Below are 21,494 nucleotides of genomic sequence, written 5' to 3'. Positions count from 1 at the left end.
GAGGTGTTGAATTTGCCCTGGTGCTGCCTAGCTCAGGGACACTGAGAGCCTTCCCTCCTGGTCCACAGGGAACCTACAGTGGCCTTGGCTCCCCATCACACTGTTCTCTCCAGTCTCTGTGTGGACAGACTGTTGCCCTTTCCCAGAGAGCTCAGTATTTAGGAGCCTCATGAAAATGCTTTTACTATTCTGAGTCAAGCTGGGGGATGGCATCGAGGCTCCAACGTTCTCATGAGGGGCCAGGCTCAGAAAGAATAGCCAAGATGCTGCTTTTCCCAGGAAAAGGGGGCTCAGAGCCTGCAAACCTGGGCACAGATCCTCCAGTTTTCAGCTCTGTGACCTTAGGCAAGTTATTTGCCCTCTCTGAGCCTTGCAAGGCCTCAGTTTCCTCATCTGGACAGTGGAGACAACATCTACTTTATGGAGTTGCTGGGAGGATTACAGCTTAGGTAAAGTGCTCACTCAGCAGTTGGCATATAGCTGGTGTTTAATAAATGCCTCATTAAGCTGCTTTTATTCTCTTGGAGCTAAGCCATGAATCAGGACTTTAGTATATGAAGGCGGGGACCTGACAGAAATGATGTGGGCTTAATCAGGCATCTTGAAATCTGGTTCCTGTCCCTTCCTGCTGTGTGGCCCTAGGCAATAAACTTAACTTCTCTGTGTCTCTGTTCCCAAGTCCTAGCCTGGGCAGCATGAGATCTGGGTACTAGTCCCACCTCTGGCACTCAGTGTCCCTCAGTTTCCTCATCTGTACAAGACTCGCCCCTGTACCTGGGGCCTATCCCCTCTCCCAAAGATGTCAGGCTGATGAAAGGGATCCTACTAGGGGACTTGGTCCCAAGTCGTGAGTGTGGAAACACACCCTCCCCCGCCCCTTCCTGACCCAGCCCAGCCTCACCCCTGTCTCTCAGAGGCTGCAGCTAAGTGAGGTTGGGGCTCATCCCTCCTAGCATGATGCTACAGGCCCAGACTCTGGTATGCAGCTAGAACCCCAAAGCAGGTTTTTTCCCCAGATAAATCATTGGCTCCTGGGGGTTTGGGGAGGGGCAAGCAGATGATGACCTTCCATTTTGGTAAGCTGGAGCCCACGGGGGGGGGCGGGGGGTGGAGGTGTTGGAGTGCTATCTCTGAGAGTGCAAGCTGCCTGCTCAGAGCTGCACAGCCAGTGGAATCCTGTGAGACCCAGGACCCATCTATTTCTTGTCCCAAAGGAGTCTAGAATCACAGGGCAACAAAGTGTCAGAGCTGAAGTGACCCTAACAGTCTTCAACGTCTGTACCCATTTTACAGATGGAATGACCGGGACTCAGAGAGGAGCTTAGACTTGTATCGGCTCACAGTGATGGAGGCAGAGCAGGGCCCTGACCCCAGCACTCTTGGTTCTTTACACTGTGGTCCATTAGTTCTATTCCAGTCTTTTGAGAAAAGGGGGACCTGATGGTAGCCTTGACAGGAACACAGTCTCCCAGGTGGATGAGCTGGGGCAGGCTTAGTGTGCTATGTCACTTCCTTGCCTCAGGGTCTGCCTGCCCTGCTGATGAGGAGGTGGTGGGCTTGGCCACCCTGACTCAGTTCCAGCAGCCCCAGGTGCCCCGGGGGGAAGTGGTCCAGTGTTAGGCCAGGCGGCTGGATAGTGGGGTCTCCATTCCACGCCTGGGAAGCGGGGCAGTCTCCCTGCACTGGTACCGGGGGTGAGAAGAGGATGCGGGGGTGAGGTGAAAAGAGGTGATTCATAGGAGAGAAGGCAGGGAAAGCTCCCAAGCCAATGGGCAAGGCAAAGGGCTCCGTCAGCATTTGTCACCATCCGTCAGTGTCATGAACCAGCCCCTGTGAACCTGGGAAGTAGCCGGAGCAGAGGAGATGGGAGGATTGCAGGAACTTGGATGAGCTGCCCCTCCCTGCCCTGTCAGGGCCAGGCAGAATGGGCAAGGGACCCATCTTAAGAGTCTGAGGACAACACAGGCCTGGTCTCTACCCCTCTACCCAAAAACTAGCTAAGTGACCTTGGCAGGGAGTAACCAGTCAGGCTTCAGTTTCTATATCTGAAAAACAGAGCAGATAATGCTACTTGAGATTATGAAGTGTCTTGCACCCAATAAATAGTAGCTATTGTTATTACAGATGGCCCACAAACATACCATGTTGGTCTCAGATCCCAGAATGGATGTGACAGGGAAGCAGGTGGGCTGGAAAGCAGGGACTTGGTGCACCATGGTGCTCTGGGGTGTGAACAAATCCCTGTCTTCTCTGTGTGTGTGTCCCCATCCTCAGGATGAGGCCCTTGGCCTCTGCTGCTTCTGAGACCTCTCCTATTGGGCCTGTGAGGCTCCCTGCTATCCGAGGGGGCAGTCAGTTTCAGCAGTGAGGCCCCCACTCTTAGAGAGATGAAGGAAGGGGGAAATGCGTACCTGTCGGGGGAGTTGCAGGAAAGCAACTGTGGTACCACACAGATCGGGGTTCAAACTTGAGATGGACTCCTTCCTGGCTATGTCACTTTAGACAGGTGACATTGATAACCTTGTAGGGCTTTTGTGGGAACAAATGAAGTTGTGGGGGGAGGGGGGTCCATGGAACTACGTGGAGTGGCTGGTTCTCAGCCCCGGCCATAGAGACATGAGGAGGCTGCCTGAGCCTAGCATGGCTCTGGCACACCCCTATCTAGCCTATCACTAGGCCAGGCCATATGTCTTTCTGTCTGGGGGAGATTAGACTTCGGCTGTTCCCATGCCAAGCTGGGATCTGATGTCTGCCTCCTTCCTACTCCTGGTGGGGAGAAGAGGAACAGAAGAGGGGGAACCCTGGCACAGCAGGTCAAGTTTCCTTGGGCCTCAGTTTTCCCACTTTTAAAAAGGGGGTGGAGGCTGGGTAATGGAATCCCAACAGACCCTCCCAGGGGATTGGGTTCCATGATCTCACATCAGGCACCCACATCAGCAGCACCTTCCTATCCCATGGCAGGTATGCAAAGAGTTATTTCGCTCGAAAACCATAAAGGCCCCTTCCTCCTCCTCTTTCTCCTCCTCTTCCTCCAACTCTTCCTCACTCCCGTCACCTGATTCTATATTCACAACAGCCAAAGACACAGCTTTTATCCTCATCACCTCCATTTACAGACCAGAAACCTGAAGCCCCAAAGCTGCCTGAGACAGGACAGGCTCCCTAACACAGGCTATCTGACTCAGCTGGCCCTCTCCGGGGACAGACTCCACGTTTCTGGATACCTAAGCTGTGGCCACCTCCTCAGCTCCTGACCCACTTCTAGTTTCTCTTCCCAAGAGTTCTCTCAGGCCTTTTCTGTCAGCCAGGATGGTCCCAAAGCCAGTGTTCGGGTCTCGTGTGATTTGCTGCCCTGCTCTGGGTCTGGAACAGTGAAGGGGTTAGATTCCACTAGTAATATCTCACCCACAACCCAAGACTAGGCCAGACATTGATAATCACTCACTGCTCTCTACAGTGCCCAGACCTGGCCTCGGATTCTATCTGAACACAGCTCACTAGGTAAGCTTCATCAATCATGTCAGGATGTGCTTTGAAATCATAAAAAGGTAATTGCGCTCAGCAGAAAGAAGTACTTGCTCAGGGTCATGGCTGTCCAGCAATGGCCTGGCTATCTCTGAGAAAAGCTTCTTTTCTCAGAATATGTGTCAGTGTGTCATCCAAGAATGGCTACCCACACCGGGACATTGCACCGTTCAGCAGAGGTTGGGAAGGGGAGGTCCAGACAATGCTTGAGGTCTCTTCCAGAGGTGGATACCCCTCAGCTGAACTCACTCCGGTTCTACCCGAGGATCAAGCCATCCCCACCTCCCACATCCCTACTTGAAAAAGTTCTGCCATTCAAAGCTCATGAAGGGGCTCAGAGAGGGTGAACAACTGGCTCTCAGTTGCCTGGCACACCCAGGAAACAGGTACATTTGAACTCAGACCTCTAGGCAAGCCTTAGATGGACTTAGGCAACTTTTCAGTCTCTATGCCTACTCCCCCACTCAACGAAAGCAACACCAGAGAGCTCATGATGTGTGTGAGAGCCTGCACTTCTCGGGTGAATCAGAGGCATCCCCAGGCATAGTAAGAGAAAGCCCCGCAATTCCTTCCTGCCCCACCCCATTGCAGTGCCTTCCTCTGGGGAGCCTGCTCACCACAACCGTGGAAATCAGAAATACCCCCCGCAACAAGGCACAAAGGCCCTTTGAGATGAGGCAGCCCACTGTTACTTGCCAGGGGACCCAGGTACCCTATCTCTTTGCAAAGAATGAGGAACCTCACGAAGTCAGGAAGGATGGCAGCCAAGAGACCCACAGGGGACTGTGGTAGATTCTCCATGTTGGGCTCTGAATGAGTATGCACTGGGGTGGGGAGATTCTGGGGGGTCGGACAGGCTCACTAGGCTAGTTTCCTCTACAGGGACTCCCGCCAGCAGCTGGCTCACCTTCTGGGCCTGGCTGATCATCTTGCGTACCACCTCTTTGATGTGGGCCTGCCCATCGATTGGGGGCTGCATGTAGACACTGGCCCTGGTCACTCCTCGGTAGGCAATGGTGTCAGGCCAACCAAGGTCCAGCTGTGGGATGGAGCGGTCCGACTTCTGGGGCCAATACTCCAGCGAGGGTGGCGGCTCGGCTTCAGTGGGGGCCCCATCTGCTCCGCTGGCTTCCTCACCACCCCTGACTCCATTGTCCTCGGACCCCTGGGAGCAGCTCAAGTCTCGAGGGTCCTGGGAGCCTGGGTCATACACCTCAATGGTCTCCAGGATGCGCTTGAGCTCCAACTCTGAGAGGAAGTCTCGGATATTCTCCCGCTTCAGCACCTCATAGAAAGCCTCAGGGCCATGGGCCACCAGGGCCTCCAGCGCCAGACGCTGCTCCTCACTGTAGAAGAACTCCGGCTTGGACTCGCTGGACCGCCAGTTGACGTGGCTGTTGTCCAGACATTGCACCTGTGAGAAGGCCATGATTCCACCTGCCCAGAGCTTCTACAGGTGTGGACAGGAAACAGAATGCTCAGCAAGGTCAGGATCTTAATTTCAGCCGGGCTGGGGCACAGCGCACTCTGGGGCCTCAGGACTGCCTCTGCCCATAAGGAGCCTGCCAGAGAGACAAGGTAAATGCAAGGGTCAGGTCGCAGTACAGGTAGGACTGGGGAGAGGTGAAAGAGAAAAGTGGGACACATCCCAAGGCCCGTTGTCCTTTATCTGTAGGGGACAGGACCCACATCCTGTGGCAGGTAACTTCCCACAAGTTTCTAGTGGTGGGAGGCAAGAGACTGAAATCAGATGGCCTCTGGCCCCGCTCAGTGGAATCCCGCATTCCAAGGGCTTCCGGGAAGGGAGGGGGCGGGGAAGGGGTTCTTAAAAACCCTGAGCGCCAGGATCAGCAACCCGAGGGACCTGCCAGGAGAAATCTAGAGAAAGCGAGGCAGGCAGGCGGCAGCGCCCCAGAGAGCCGGGATTGGGGGAACGGACCCGGACTCGCTTACCAGGCGATCGTGGGCGCGGCGCAGAACCGGCAAGTAAACCGCGCGAGCCGAGCGGTGCGTACAAGCAGCGACTGACCCGTGACTAAGTGCCGTCCCGCCCACCATGCCGCCGCCGCCACCTGCGGTCACGTGCGGCTCCGGGGGCGGGGCCGGAAACTGATTCACCTTGCCTACGGACACAGACGTCCTGAGGGTGTGCGCCCGCCTCATCTGCCGACCCTAGTCCTGGGTGGTGGAATTCTGAAAAGCTCAGGGACCAAAGTCCAGGAGCTCCTAGAACACTGCCGCCCAGAGAGGGACAGTGTTCTTTCTGAGGACACAGCATGTGAACAGTCTTGGCGCCCTCTTTCCACAGGGCCTGTTGGTAACCCTGGTCCAACCCTACCCGGGTCCAGTTTCCCAGGTGGGATGAGAAGTCCGCGCTCATGACCAGCTGTCCAGATATGGAAGCAGAGTTGGGGTTACTAGGTTGGGAGTACTAGGAAGCAGAGTTGGGGGTACTAGGCAGGGGTAGGGCACCGTTTGACCCAACCTTAGGAGACTTCATAGAGCTTGGTGGGGACAGAGTAGTTACCCCGTTCTTAGGAACCCAGATCCCTGCCAGGAGGGGTCCCCCTCTCTCAGGACATAATGAGTACCCCACCTGAACTGTGGGGCGGAGAGAACCTGAGAAGGCTGCTGTGGGCTGGGGTCAGGCCCAGCTCTCTGCCCAGCATTCCTGGAGTTTGGGACCCTGGTTATAGGAGGTGTGAGGACCACATCTGAAAAGCAGTCTGCCAGGGTGGGTACAGCAAAGCCCATTAAACTTGGTAGAACAAACCACCCCCACCCCACTGCATGCCATAGCCAGTCAGCCAGGCACCTGGCCCAGCCCTTCCCTCCTGTCCCCCATTCCCTACCACTTGACCTGGATGGGGCTGTTCTGTGCTGTGGCTGTGATTGGGCCCCTGAGGAGACTTCTCTGGGCTGCCGAGGGCTGGAAACCCTGCTCCTCCAGGACCCTCACTACCATCTGTCCACCTGTCAGCTTTCACCTGGGTCCACGCTCCGGAGTCACTACTGTTTCCAACCCACCCCCATGGTTCCCATCACTGACCCCTCAAGCCCCAAGTCCTGCATTTCACCCTGGCTCTGGGGGCATCGCACTGTGTCTAAACATAGTGGCCCCAAAGACCAGGCCCCTGCACCTCCCTGAGCACAGTCCCACAAGTGCCCCTAGCTCCTCCCAGGTACAAGCACATATACTTGCATCCTCCCCACCAAAGGTGGTCTCAGTCGGCAGGCACTGTCCCGAAGCCTAATTTATTAGCCTCTTTGCCACAGGGGATCCAGAACATGACCCTCTCTGGGCCTTGGCTTCTCTTTTGTTCTTACCATAACACAAAGGCTTTGGAGATCATAAGGGAGTCCTGGGTCTCAGGGCTGAAAAGCCTCTAGCTCTCCAACCTCTGCAGTTAACTGCCCATAATTATAGATTCACAGGAACTTGTTTAAAAAAACCAGCAGAGTGCTTGCATGCAGACTTCACCCAGTTTCCTCCAATGGCATCATCTTGCATAACTATAGTACAATAACATCACAGCCAGAAAGTTGACATTGGTTTGATCCAGAATTTGTTCAGATTTCACTAGTTTATATGTGTTCATTTGTGTGTGTGTGTGTGTAGATGTATGCAACCTTATCACATGCGCAGATTTGTGTAACCACCATCATAATTAAGACGCACCACCAAGCTCTCCCTCACCCACACCCCTGTCCCTAGCACCTGACCACCACTGACCTGTTCTCTGCCTCTGGGATTCATCCAGGTGGTTGTGTGGATCAATAGCTTGTTTCTTTCTGTGGATGACTGGTACTCCGTGGTGTGGATGGACCGCAATTTGTTTAACTATTTCACCGGTTGAAGGACATTTGAGTTGTTTCCAGTTTTTTGCTATTATGAATAAATTATGAATAAAGCTGCTATGAATATTCACATACATATACATATTAAATTAGGTATATTTTACATTCCCATCAACAAAGTATGAGTGATCCAATTTCTCCACATCCTTACCAATATGTTATGTTGCCACTATTGTTTTATTTTGGCTATCCCAATAGGTGTATAATAGTCTCCTACTGTGGTGTTAATTTGCCTTTTCTTAATGACTAATGACATTGAACATATTTTTATGGGCTTATTTGCTCTCTGTATGTACTCTTTGGTAAAATGTCCATTCATGTGTTTTGCCCATTTTCTAATTGGATCATTTGGTATTTGCTATTGAGTTTTGAGAGCTCTTTATATAGCCTAAAGGCCTTTGTCGGGTATGTGGCCTGCAGATATTTTCTCCTGGTCTGTAGCTTTTTTTTTTCCCCACGTATATAATAAAGTAGACTTTGAATAATGTGGGGTTAGGGGCACTGACCTCACCCCTATCCCCTCCCCCATGCAGTCGAAATTCTACGTGTAATTTTTGGTTCTTCCAAAACTTAACTATGAATAGCCTACTGTTGACCAGAAGCCTTACTGATAACATAGACAATTCATTAACACATATTTTGTATGTTATATGTATTAAATACTGTATTTTTACAGTAAAGCTAGAGAAAAAATGTTATTAAGAAAATAAGGAAGAGAAAATACATGTATAGTATTTATTGAAAAAAATCTACCTATAAGTTCAAGCCCATGTTCAAATCTATGTTGTTCAAGGGTCAACTGTATAATATTATTAACTATAATCACCATGCTGTACATTAGATCCCCAGTATTTACTCACCACTGGAAGTTTGTACCCTTTGACCAATACCTCCCCTTCCCTCCCACCCCACTCCCCAGCCCCTGGTAACCACCATTCTAGTCTCTGTTTCTACTTTTAAATTCTTCATAAAACTGATATACAGTATTTGTCTTTATCTGATTTACTGCACTTAGCATAATAACCATGTCTTTCTTATGGCTGGGTAATAATCTGTTTTATATATATATATATATATATATATATACATACACACACATATATATACATATACATATATATACACACACACATACATACACATACATACATACATACACATACACACACATATATACACACACATACATATATGTGTATGATGTATATATATCATATATAATGTATATATATCATATATATAATATATCATCCTCTTTATCCACTTATCTGTTGATAGACACTTAGGTTGTCTACATAACTTGGCTATTGTGAATAATGCTGCAATGAACATGGAAGTATAGATAACTCTTAGAGGCAGTGATTTCATTTCCTAAAGATATATAACCTAAAGGTGGGATTCCTGGATCATATGGTAGTTGTTTACTTTTTTTTTTGAGGAACCTCCCTGTTTTCTATAGTGGTTGCACCAATTTACACACTCACCAGCAGTGCGCAAGGGTTCTCTTTTCTCCACATCCTCTCCAACACATCTTATCTTTTGTCTTTTTGATGATAGCCATTCTAAGAGGTGTGAGGCGATAGCTCATTGTGGTTTTGATTTGCACTTTTCTGGTGATAAACGATGCTGAGCACTTTTTCATATACTTGTTGGTCAATAGCATGTCTCCTTCGGAGAAATGTCTATTCAGTTCTTCTGCCCATTTTAAAATCAGGTTTTATTTTATTTTTATTTATTTTTTGCTATTGAGTTATATAGTTCTTTATATATTTTTGAATATTAACCTTTTATCAGACATATGGTATGCAAATGCTTTTTCACAATCATTGGTTCTCGTTTCATTTTATTGATAGTTTCCTTTGCTGTGCAGAGCTTTTTAATTTGATGTAGTCCTACTTGTTTGGTTTTTTTTTGTTTTTTTGTTTTTTGCCTTTGCTTTTGGTGTCAAACCAAAAACATAATCTCCAAGACTGATGTCAAGGAGCTTACCTTCATGTTTTCTTCTAGAAATTTTACGATTTCAGGTCTTGTGTTCAAATCTTTGATCTATTTTGAGTTTTTCTTGTTCTTGTTATTATATGATGTAAGATGTGTCCATTATTATTCTTTTGCATGTGTCTAACCAGTTTTCCCAACAATATTTATCGAAGATACTGTCCTTTCCCTATTGTATATCCTTTGTCATAAAGTAATTAACCATATATACATGGGTTAATTTCTGGGTTCTCTATTCTGTTCCATTGATCTATGTATCTGCTTTTGTGTCAATACTATACTCTTTTGATTACTATAGCTTTGTAATACAATTTGAAATCGGGAAGTGTGATGCCTCCAGCTTTGTTTTTCTTTCTTAAGATTACTTGGCTGTTCAGAGTCTTTTGTAGTTTCATACAAATATTTTAAGATTGTTTATTCTATTTCTGTGAAAAATACCTTTGGAATTTTGATAGGAACTGCATTGAATATGTAGAATGTTTTGGGTGGTATTAATATTTTAATAATATGAATTCTTCTAATCCATGAGTATGAAATATCTTTTCATTTATTTGTATCTTCTTCAGTTTCTTTCATCAATGTCTTATAAGTTTTCAGTGTAGAGCTGTTTCACCTCCTTAGCTAAATTTATTCCTAGGTATTTATTCTATTTGATGCAATTATAAATGAAATTGTCTTAATTCCTCTTTCTGATAGTTCATTGTTAGTGTATAGATATGCAACCGATTTTTGTATATTGATTTTGTATCCTGCAACTTTACTGAAGTCATTTCCGTAGCTTTTCTTTTCATCCTTTCACAGGTATCTTAGAGCAAAAGCTTTCAATTTCGATGAGGTCAAATTGGTCAGTTTTTCCTTTTTATGGATCATGCTTTTGATGACAAATCTAAAAACTCTTCACCTTGCCCTAGGTCTTGAAGATTTTTCTCTTATTTTCTTCCTTCCTTCCTTCCTTCCTTCCTTCCTTCTTTCTTTCCTAAAAGTTTGATAGTTTTACATTTAAATCTGTGTTCTATTTCGAGTTAATTTTTTAATAAGGTGTGAAATTTAGGTTGAAGTTGAGTTTTTGGTCTGTGGATGTCCCCAGAAAGGTTCTACAGAAGGAGAAAACAGCCTCAAAGAACAATTACCCGGGATCACAGAGTAAGTGCTTGGGAGAGCTGAACTTCAATCCAGTTCTGTATGCTTTTCTGTTTCTACTGTGACATTGGCATCTGGACTGACTCCCAGGAATTAGCCAGACCTCATCGGGGAGTGGGGAGCACTTTGATTAGCCCTCAGAGTGGTATTTCCAGTGGCCAACTTGGGAAAAGATCATTCAATCAGTCAACAAATACCAGCAGAGCCTGCCATGTCTTGGCTTGTCCTGGGCACTGCTGGGGCCCAGGCTCCTCCTTGGGCCCCATGGTCATAGACTATAGGGAGCCAGGATAGACAGGTCACAGAGTTATTGGTGCCATGGAGGATGTTGCCCTGGAACCTTGGGAGCCCAGATACTCAGAGTTGATAGGAATGAGTATGAGCTCCCCGGGTTTAGGAATGAGGAGAGGGTATTCCAGGGAGAGGGAACAGCAAACACAGAGGCCCAGAGGTGTGGGTGAAATTGTGAGGGTAGCTAAATAGGTGGAGGGCTGTGAATGGCACAGTTAAAAGTTTCTTAATCCCTCCTGCAAGGGATGGAGTGCCACAGAAGGGTGTGAGCAGGAAGGGGCATGAGCAGATAGGTTTCAGAAGTTCCCTCTCCTGCTCACAGGGAGGGTGCTTAGAGAGGGCAAGACAGAGTAGCAAGGAGGTGGTGCAGTTCCCCTGGTCACTGAGCCCAATGGCTGGATTTGGCATTGGCTGCAGGGAGGGAGGACTTGGGAGAAAGGAGAGGGGCAACTCTCAGGATCCTAGTGTGAGCCCTTGGCTGGATGTGGGTGCTAGTGCAGATGTGGAGTCCAGTGGAGGAGCTCCCATGTCCACAGAAGGTGCTCTGGCAAACCCAGAAGCCCCTTCCCCAGTTCCCCGGCCTTCAGCATCCTAGGGCTACTCACTCCTGAGTTGGCACATTTGGAGGACTTTGTTTAAGTGGCAACACTTCTGCTGCTATCATAAAGGAGAGGTGGTTCTTTCTTGCTGTTCAGCACAAACACGTGGGTAGGCGAACTGAGCCAGCAGTGCCCAGAGGCAGTGCCCCATGTTGGGAGCCTGGAATAGGCTGAATAAACTCAGCCGGAATCTCCTGACTCGGGCTTTCTGAGCCATTATGTGGCTGTGACTCTTTATCTGTCCCTCCCAGGAGGGCTGGGTCATTCAAGCAGTAAAACCAGCCAGCCCAAGCTCAGATTCTGTCAGGAGGGGTCTATTACCTACTCTCTGAATGCTGGACCCCAGCAGTCCCAGAGTCCTGCCATGAGTTCCTGGGCTCTGTCCTGGGTCTGACTGTGTGTCCCAGGCAGGTTATGCCCTTTCTGTTCCTGAGTTCTGTCATCTGCACAACTTGCGGGGGCAGAGGTGGTAGGGTATGGCAGCTGGATCAAACAGTGCCAGAACTCCTTAATGAATCTTTCTGGGATACTTTCTCCCACTCTTTCTCTTCTCTCATGCCTTTCTTCCTTCCTCCCAACCTTTTTCCTTTGGGCTTAGCTCTGAACTAGGTGATACCAGGGACTGGGAGATGATTCAAATCCATTGTCCATCCTTGGAGAGCTCCCAGTCTGGTAGGGGAGGCAAAATATGCAGGCAAACAATTGTGATTCAATCCTTGGCCTACTGAGCCCTTAGAAGGAAGCTGCTCTACCCTGGGGGCGAATGGGGAGAGAGTCAGGGAAGGCCTCAGAGGACAGGCCCTTTGCAATGGGCCTCGAAGCAGGAGGTAAACAAGGGCAGGGACAGCACTGGGAGGAGGAGAGTGCGTCTGCAAAAGCATGGAGGAATTGAAGTGCTGGGTGTGTGTGAGAACATACCAACAGGTCAGGGTGGCTCGTGCATGGGTGCTGGATGGGAGGACTTGGGACCAGTTGTCAAGGGTCTTGAATGCCATGGAAAAGATTTTTTTCTCAGGCAGCCATGGGCTCTAGAGGTAGGGGATGTGGAGAGAGTTCCTGAAAAGTAAGTGTTATGAGCAAAGCTGTGATTTTCAAAGGATGGAGGGGATAGAAGGGAGGCAGTGAAGAGCTGGTGCTCAGGTTGTACGGAGAGGAGATGGAGCCAGGGCAGGAGCCGAGTGAAGCCAGCAGGGTGTTGGCAGGAAAGAAGCCATAGGGCTAGGGGCTGGCAGGAGGTTAGGGAAGGGAGGAAGGAGGGTGGGGTGGGGGACCATCACTGGGACAAGGAGGGGGAGGGAGACAAATCTGCTTGGACACATTGAGTGGGAGGTGCCTGGGGGGATGACAGGGAGCAGGTGTCCTGGAAAGCTGGAGTTCAAGAGAGACTAGATTGGGATGTGAGGTCGTGGAGTGGAAGGTGATTCTGCTCCAGCTCTTCTGGCCTAGAGGAAAAGATCTGAGACATATACCCTGCCTCCGTGGGTTAGGCATCTAAGGAGGGACCTTTCAGAAAGGGTGTTTGGAGGGGATAGTGCTTAACCCAGGGATGCTCTATCCTCACAGGGAGCACCAAGTCATAGAAATGTTGATGCCCACCATGTGGAGACTTTAACCTCCCCCCACCATAGGACCCTGCAGCCCAGCAGCTCCACTCTTGTGCCCTCTGGGCCCTATCGGGCAGCTTATTTCTGAGCTTTCCTGTAATTGCCATCTCCTCCTTTGCTCTGTGTTCCATGGACCTCTGAAAATCCTAGGGGGACAGGAGCCAAAGTGTTAGTGTTTCCTGAAGGAACAAATGAACATGGGGTTGGCTCTACCCATCACCTACACTGTGCTGGTGAGCTAGGCAGAGATGAGCCCCCAACTGCCATGGGTGATGGAGGAACAGATCCCACAGGAGCTGCATCAGAGCCAGAGTTAGGCTCCCTGGTGGGCTTTCCCTCAGGGCGGCATTGAGGTTCCTGACCCAGACAGGGTTCTGTTTGAAGGCTCCCTAGGGAGACCTGGACTTAGGATTCAATCTGGGTCTGGGCTGAGCTCTGAAATACCCATTAATTCCTCCATTCACTCACCAAATGAGCAGTGTGGCTGCTCTGGCCACTAAGAGGATGGCTACAGCAACACCAAGTCCTCACTCTTACTGGGCTCCCTGCCATGGGGAAGAGGCAAGAAACAAGCAAACATGTCCAAGTCATCCAGGGGGAGGAAAAGGGATGTACAGGAGAAAACAGGCAGGAAAGCAGAGAGGGGTTATTTCTGGAGAAGGTGATCTCTGAGCCAGTCCCTGGGAAGGCCTGGGAGAGCTACTCCAAGCAGAGGGGCTGCAGAGGCCTCAGGCGGGAAGGAGACTGCTTTTGGAGGAGAGGCAGGAAGGCCAGCTGGCACCAGTGAGAGGGTAGCAAAGAAGGAGAAGAGCCCTGGGGGCCCAGGCAAAGGTCTGGGTCATGGGTGATGGAGGGTCTTTTCTTCCCCACTCTTTAATCCCCGCCCCCCCGCACACTTCCACCCCTGACTTGTGGATGTTGCCCTTTCCCCTTAAGAACTGGATCTCTGAAGGCGAGACATCTCCTCCCACATGCTCACAGGGTGCACCCGGTCCTGGCACCCCCGGAGCCTGGTGCATCTGGAGCCTGGTGCATCCTGGGCCAGGTGCATCCGGGGTATGGTCCGTGGCTCCAGCTGGGGCATGAACCTGGGACCTTCTGCCTGTAAAGCAGACGTGCTAACCACTACACTATGGAGCCACCCCAATGGAGGGTCTTATAAACTGCTGAGAGGGTGAGCCACCAGAGAGCTCTGGGCAGGGGGTGATGAGCTCCTCTCATATTTTCATAGTCACCTGAAAGCTTCTGAAGGTAGCTCAGGGTGTTAGTCAAGAAAATGTCCTTGCCTGAAAGCTCTGACCTCAAGAGTGGGGGAAGGCTTCCCTCTCTAGCCTCCATCTGCCCTTAGGGGCCAGGGCCAAGAGGGGCAAAAGGAGACTAGTCAGGACCTTAGGTGCCAGAATAGTTTTCAGAGGCTGGCCCCCTCATTGTGACTCAGACTAGGAAACTGAGGCCCAGTGCCAAGCAGCAGCTGGTCAGAGGCAGTGACAAAGCAGGTCCAGGCCAGTCTCCTGCCCTTGGCCCAGGTCTTGCCTATCCCAGGTGCTCACATCTGTCTGGGGGGGCAGTGCAGGGCAGGTGTGGGACTCTGGGTATCTCTCTCATGCAGATGACGTGGGCTGTGTGGTGCCATCTGAGTGTCTGCGGGCCTGCGGGGCTGAGATCGGCTGCTCCAACATTGCCTACCCCAAGCTGGTCATGGAACTGATGCCCATCGGTAAGGCTCTGGTTGGGTCTGGATTGAGGGGTAACCTTGGGTGGAAACTAGAGTGAGGGGCCCTGGGGGCTGAAGGGGTCACTCTGGATCCAATGTAATACTGTGTGATATCCCTGTGGATGTTCTGCTCATCAGGGAAGAGAGGAAAGTAATAATAAAAAGTACTCACGTGGCACTCACCGCATGACAGGCACTGTTCCAAGGGTTTCACATGTGAGCAACTTGCGTCTTCCTGTCAGGAACCCTACATGCTGTTATCATCCCCATTTTAGTGGTGTGGCCCAGAGAGGTTAAGTGACTTGGCCAAGATCATGCGGCAAGTGAGCTGCAAAGCTGGGGTCTGAATCCAGAGAATCTGCCTCCAGGGCTTGTCTTCCTAACCTGTGTTGTCCCATCCCTTGAGAAAGGGTCTAACTTTTCTTTCAGGCCCACTGGGTGCCAGACTTTTACAAACTGCTTCTTCTTTAGGGCTGTGAGGTAGAGTTATTAGCAGCGTCTTACGGATAGGAAAACTGAGACACAGAGATGGGGGGAGAGTGCTTGTCCAAGGCTACAGAGTGGTTGAGACAAACTCCAGCCTGTCTGACCCCAAGCCCACTGCTTACTCTGCTGGGATCAGGAGCTCAAGCCCTGTCGTGAGCCTGCACCTTCTGCCTCCCCTTGAGACACTGTGGGCCCACAGGTGACACTATGAGGCAGGTTTTGACCTTTCCCATGTTTCTCATGGCGACAATGGCCCTGCCAGTGTGATATGGGGTGGTAAGGTCCCAGTCACAGGAGGTGTCCAGGAAATTGACAGCGAGGGTGTGGGAGGTCCCACCTAAGCAAAAGGAGCAGACAGCTTTCTGAGACACTTTACAGCCCAGTTTTACCTCTGGGTTCTCAGACCCTTGAGTGTGTCCACCTCCCTTCCACTGGCCTCCCCTGTGGAAGTTACCTGGCCCCACCCTGCTCCTCCCTTTCTCCCAGGGAGCCAAGGCCCAGGGGACATGAGTGCATAGACCTGGGATCAGATTTCTGCTCTGCCACTTGTTGGCTGAGATATTTGGGGCATGTCACTTCCCTGCTCAGAACTTCAGTGTCCTCATTTGTAAATTGGAGATAATGACGGCTACCCATCCCTCAGTGTTGTTACTGGGATTAGGTATAATAACTTAGGGAAATTGCCTGGCGTAAGGCTTGGCTGCAGCTTGGGTTCCCACATCTGGGCCTCGCCTTCCCCTTCTGCTCTGTAAGGGCTTGCTAAGCCCCCAGCTGTTATTAGGCCACAATCTAATCTCTCTTTAGGACTTGAGCTCCCTGTCTGAAAAATGTTTGGAGAATAAGCCCTGAGTTAATCTACCTTCCTGAGCAAGGAAAGAAAGGTAGACAAATGTTTGGGGGAAAACACTTTTTTAAACTCACTTCCCTTTGGGCCCCATTCCAGTCAGCCTGATAAATAAACAGAGAGGACCATGGGATGCCTAGAAGTCTCACAGCTGGTCAGATGCAGAAACTGGGCCAAGCAATGCAGCCAGGCAACGAATGGCACCTGTGAGGCTAAACCTTCTGGAGGGGACCTTCTCAGACTTATCCTAGGGCAAGGGGTAGAGGATAGACAGGTATGGAATCTGTAGAAGTGGGAGGAGGGGTGCTTAGACACTTGAAGAAAAATCTTAAGAGGCCTTGGAGACAGGCTTGGACCAACACCCAGTGCTGAGCTCTCCCCTCTGCAACCCCGGACTCCTGGAAGGCTTTACACAGCAGTGTCTCGCCCACCTCGATGAGAACACCTTACTCTTTTCAGCCAATCAGCAGGTGGATTTTTCTGTTCTCCCGAAGAACTACATCTCCTCTTCTACAGAGCCACAAGAAAGGGGATCCTCTGTGCTTGCTGGGGCCTGACGTGAACAGGAAGTCCCCAGACTCTGGGCCACTGCTGAGGGTCCCACCCGAGGCCTTCTTCACTCCCCCACTCCACCTCAGAGTTCTGCCTCTGGCCTGCCATGGGTCCCTGGGCACCTCTCTTCCCTTCTCTGAGCTTTCACTTTCTTCTCTGTCAAACGGGTTACTAATCCTTCCATCAAATGAAGTCATGGGTATGAGAGTGCTTTGTCAACTGCAAGGCTCTGTAGAAATGAGAGGGCTGATGGTACAGAACAGAAACAGTTATGTTGTGATTCTTATTGCCAGCAAGCCACAGGCTCAAGTAGCACCTGTCCCTGACCCACAGGTCTTCGGGGGCTGATGATCGCCGTGATGATGGCTGCACTCATGTCGTCGCTGACCTCCATCTTTAACAGCAGCAGCACACTCTTCACCATGGACATCTGGAGGAAGTTGCGGCCCTGTGCTGGGGAGCGAGAGCTGTTGCTGGTGGGACGGTATGGTGGGTGGTTGCTGGCACCAGGGAAGGGCTGGGGAGTGGACTTTCCCAGCCACAAAACTGGCCCATGAGGCCCCACCAGAGGTGGGCTTTGAGGGATGAATAGGAGTTTGCCAGTTGGAGAAAGGAGGATGCCGGAAAGAAGAGGAGAGAAGAGGCCAGAATATTCTGTCCATCCCACCTCCCACATCACTCTCCTGGACACCCCTTCACAGTCCCAGCCCTCATCTTGGATGCATCTCTTACTCTGAGTGGCACCTCTGAGTCTCAGCCAGGGAGAGCCCCCACCCCAACCATTCCAGAGCTCTTTTTCTCTTCCCCAAATCTGAGCCCCTAGCCTTCCTGATGTTTCCCAGCTGCCCCAAAGAGGGCCCCGAGCCAGAACTCAGGACTGGCCGCACTCGGGCTACAGCTGTCCCTCTAGCCTCCGTGCCTCTGACCCCAATGAGCTTCCGCTCATTTTCTTCTTGTCCCCTTCTTATTACCTCGGTAACTCATCCTCATGGAGAAGTGTTCCCTTCTCCATGCAGCTCTCCTTGATACCCTTGACCGAGCCTCTCTCCCCTCAATGCCTCCCACAGGGGACTATCGCCAGATTCCTTCGCAGCACTTTTGGCCTTTATAGGTCCAACTTGTCTCTCCAGTGCTCCTCCTCATGGAGACAGGCAGGGGCTGTGCCTGGCCCAGTCCTCCATCCTCATGTTTGGTCAGGTACCTGGTGTCCTTTGGGGTGAACTCAACAATGGTCGATGAGGAGTTGGTGGTCTCCAAGTGTGGGCATGTGTCTGTTTGGGCCCTCTCCCAGGTGCCTCCCCTCCTGTCTCCCTCCGAGCCTATGACCCCTACTCTGCTGGTTGAGGGGCCCAGCCCTCTGGTGCTTAGCTTGCCTAACAGTGCATCCTTTGCCTGGGAGTCCATAGTCAGGGTGAGGTCTCACCCAGAGCTCCAGGTAGTTTGTCCCGGTGATGCAAATGCAAAGCAGCTTCTGTGAGAAGGGCCCTGTTGGGACATGCCAGATAGCAGGCAGGTGTGAGCTCATCTTCAGGCTCATAGCCTCTTCCAAAACAAGGAGCCTCTCCCTCCTGCCTCGCAGGACGCTTCAGTGTCAGCACTCCTCCCTTTGACCACCTCTCCTCACTGCCATGTGGTTCTCTGCCCTCCTCAGCTGTGGCCTAGAACCCACTCCTGATTGACAGATTCCTCCCTAAGCCCTTCTGTGCTTGGCCATCCTGGAAACTGGGACCTGCATGCTTTTCTGTCACCCAGTATATGCCTCAGCCCTCTGGCCTAGGACACTAATAGCCTCGGTGCCTACCTAGTGGCCTGCATGTTCCCTGCCTCCTACTTCCTTGCCTCCTCAGTAGCAGGCTTCTTTCCTGCTCCTGCCTGAAGCCAAAGTCCTCAACTGATCTCTCCTGTATGCCAGCTCACCCCAGCCACTGTACTCTTGACCCTTCTTCCCGACTCTTCTACCAAGTCCAGGCCTACCCAACCCTTCCTCAGGACCCGCCAGCCTCCTTCAGGCCTACCCAACCCTTCCTCAGGACCGCCAGCCTCCTCCGCCAGCGCTGTGATGTGGAGCAGATTGCTCACCCTCTCAGGGTCCCAGTTCCCTCAGTTGCCAGTTTGGTGGAGTGGAAAGGGCCCAACGATGGGTGTCAGGCCAGCGTTCAGCTCTACTACACCTCCCTCTTAAAGTGTGGAACACCCCACTCCAGGCTGGGATAGAGAGGCCAGCCCCACCTCCACCACTCCGCCTGCACAGAGATGCTCAGTCTGATGTTGGACTTCAGGAGCCCGTGTGAGGAGGGTGGAGTGGGACAGGTGTTGATGGAGTCTGCCTGTGCCTTTGAAGAGAGCAATGCCTGCACCTGCCAGGCTAAGGGTTAATTAGCCTTAATCAAGGTAGCACCTTCTTCCTCCATCCTATCCCTCAGGCCTGGAAGGGAAGAAAGGGAGGTGGGTGGGCAGGCAGGTGGGCAGGAAGGAGGACCCACCCCAGCAGCACATACAGCCTCTATTGCCCCTGCCGCCCTGTCCAGGGTTCCAAGGATTCTTATCCACTACCCACCTCAGGGATGAGGGGCACCCAACTGACACGGAAGTGAGAAGTGCTCAGCCAGGGAGAAGTAGATGGAATACCTTGCCTGAGCTCTGTCCCCTTAGCTGAGTCACAAACCCCTTCAATGCTCCAGGGCCCCCTCCTTCTGGAAGCTCTCCTAGATTGATGCTTCCTCTGGGCTCCCTTAGTCCATCCCTGAGTGCAGGGTGACAGACTCATCTGCTTTCTTTGCTCATCTCTGAGTGCTAGGCAGGACCCAGGGCCCACTTATCAGCAAGTCTGGCCTCCTAGTACAATGCCCTGTACTCAGGTGGGCTCTTATTGACTAGTTTGTTGAATAAACGAGTGAAGCATGTTTCTGCTATGGATAGGCCTGAGCAAAAAGCATAAAAGAAAGCTTTAAAAAGCCATACAAAATGAAAACTTTCCTTTCGCGCCTTTATAAAATACCATAGCATATGGCTGCTAAAAAGTAATATTCTCCCCGCTTATTTTACTTTCCGCCGCTGCCGACGCGCACTTTTACCGTAAAATTTTGCAAAAGCATAAAAACATATATACCTTTAAAATACCGCCGCGCACTTTCGCCTTGCGCTTTGTAGACATAGCTTTAGCAGAAGACAGTTCCAGAAACAGACAGAGTGCTGGAAACTTTGGCGCTGAAACTTTATACATGCAGCATAGCCTTCGCTTTAACCTACTCTACACTGCCACTTCCCTTTACTTCTTAAACAATGAGAAGTAAGCACACAATGTCTCAACCATACACATAGAGGTGGGACAGGTGCCCTTTGAACAAGTGCGAGACAGAAAGAGGAAGGAGAATCACCAGGGCCTCTCATAAGAAGGAAATTGAGCTGAGTCAGGGAGCTGTTCCTGCCTGGCAGCCAGGAGGCAGAAAGGTTTTGAGGATCAGGCAGGACTGGCCATGTCTCTGATGGAGTGGACCACAGGCTAGGGAGGGAGGCTGGAGCTGGAGTAACAGAGGGGGACGGGTCGGAGGAGCCAAAGTCAGATGGATCGTGATCCCTAGTGAGCTGAGCAGGGGAGAGGGAGGAGTGGGAAAGGAGGAATGGAGGGAAAGGAGGGCCTCCTGAGGACCAACACCCCATTGCCCACCCTTACAGGCTGGTCATCGTGGTAGTGCACATTAGCGTGAGCGTGGCCTGAATCCTGCAGGAGGCTCAATGTGTGGAACTCGCCATCCAGTCGGTGACCAACCAGCCCTCCAGTGACTACCGATCTATCCTGGGCAGTGGCCTGGCCTGGCGGCGTGTGGCAGGTGGGTGGGGTGGTTGGGGTGGGGGGGGTGGGAAACCTAGTGTGGGGACAGAACTTGGGGGTCAGGCTTGGTCTCCTCCTTGGATGGGCTGCAGCTTGTTTGCATCTTCCCCTACCACTTGCGTGTGGCTGGGGACATCGGCTTTCCTCCAGTGGCCCCAGCTGCCCTGCCTCCTCCTCTTCAGGGGGCCTTCTGGGGCCTGATGGCAGGGCTGGTGGTGGGCGCCTTGAGGCTGGTCCTGGAATTCTTGAACCCAGCCCTACCCTGTGGCAACCCAGACACGCGGCCTGCCATTCTGAGCAGCATCCACTACCTGCACTTTGCTGTCGCCCTCTTTGTATTCAGTGGAGCTGTGGTGGTGGCCGGGAGCCTGCTGACACCACCACCCCAGTGTGCTCAGGTGAGCCTTCCCTGACCCCTGATGCCTGACCCTTAACAACTTCTGATTCAGGTCCCATTCTGACCCCTGATCCTCTCTGACTCCAGAATTTTCTAGCTCTTGACCCCTAACCTTGTTTGGCCCTGGCCCTATGTGAACTCAGCTGCCCTCTTTCATTACTGACCCTTGATCCTGTCTGGGTCCACCTCGCCCCCAGCCTGCATCACCTCCATCCCCATCCATTCCCTGCAGATCCAGAACCTTACCTGGTGGACTCTGGCTCAGAACATGCCCCTGGGAGTCCAAACAGGTATACATGTGACCCTCGCACTCCCTCTCACTCCCCAGGGCAGGGGCTTGGAGGCATGGGCACCGAATGTGGCCTTGTGACCCTCATCTGTCCTTCTTCTTCTCCCACCCATTCCAGGTGACATCCGAGCAGCCCAGAAACATGCTTTCTGGGCCCGTGTCTGTGGCTTCAATGCCATCCTCCTCATGTGTGTCAACATCTTCTTCTATGCCTACTTCGCCTGACGCTGCCCACTGGGCAAGAAGGTGGGAGCCCTTAGAGTCCTCAGGTCCACCCTCCTCTCCCTAATGAAAACACTGAGGCCCAGAGATGGGTGACACTCCTCCTAGCTACATGGTGGGTTAGTGCCCAGGGACTGGCAAGCCAG

At 51.4% G+C, this 21,494-nt stretch overlaps 2 protein-coding genes across 2 annotated transcripts in view; one reads left to right on the top strand and one right to left on the bottom strand.

Moving 5' to 3' along the window:
* FAM83G (family with sequence similarity 83 member G) overlaps positions 1–5,639 on the bottom strand; it is a 29,346-nt gene extending 23,707 nt beyond the window's left edge. Inside the window, exons 1-2 of the mRNA XM_039847519.1 lie at positions 5,479–5,639; positions 4,433–5,087 (exon numbers count right to left, since the gene is read on the bottom strand). Coding sequence (XP_039703453.1) covers positions 4,433–4,954 — 522 coding nt within the window. The 5' untranslated portion in view covers positions 4,955–5,087; positions 5,479–5,639. The remainder of the gene's footprint in view (positions 1–4,432; positions 5,088–5,478) is intronic.
* The window catches only part of SLC5A10 (solute carrier family 5 member 10), a 60,713-nt gene extending 39,334 nt beyond the window's left edge, over positions 1–21,379 (top strand). The window contains 6 exon segments of the mRNA XM_039847521.1: positions 14,622–14,729; positions 16,942–17,092; positions 20,284–20,438; positions 20,600–20,838; positions 21,070–21,127; positions 21,245–21,379. Coding sequence (XP_039703455.1) covers positions 14,622–14,729; positions 16,942–17,092; positions 20,284–20,438; positions 20,600–20,838; positions 21,070–21,127; positions 21,245–21,351 — 818 coding nt within the window. The 3' untranslated portion in view covers positions 21,352–21,379.
* Positions 21,380–21,494: the final 115 nt, after the last annotated feature.

The sequence above is a fragment of the Pteropus medius genome, unplaced genomic scaffold (genome assembly GCF_902729225.1).
Source record: "Pteropus medius unplaced genomic scaffold, Ma_sr-lr_union100, whole genome shotgun sequence".
Lineage (NCBI taxonomy): Eukaryota > Metazoa > Chordata > Mammalia > Chiroptera > Pteropodidae > Pteropus > Pteropus medius.
The sequence above is the reverse complement of the archived record's forward strand: the minus strand, read 5'-3'. Positions and strand labels throughout refer to the sequence as shown.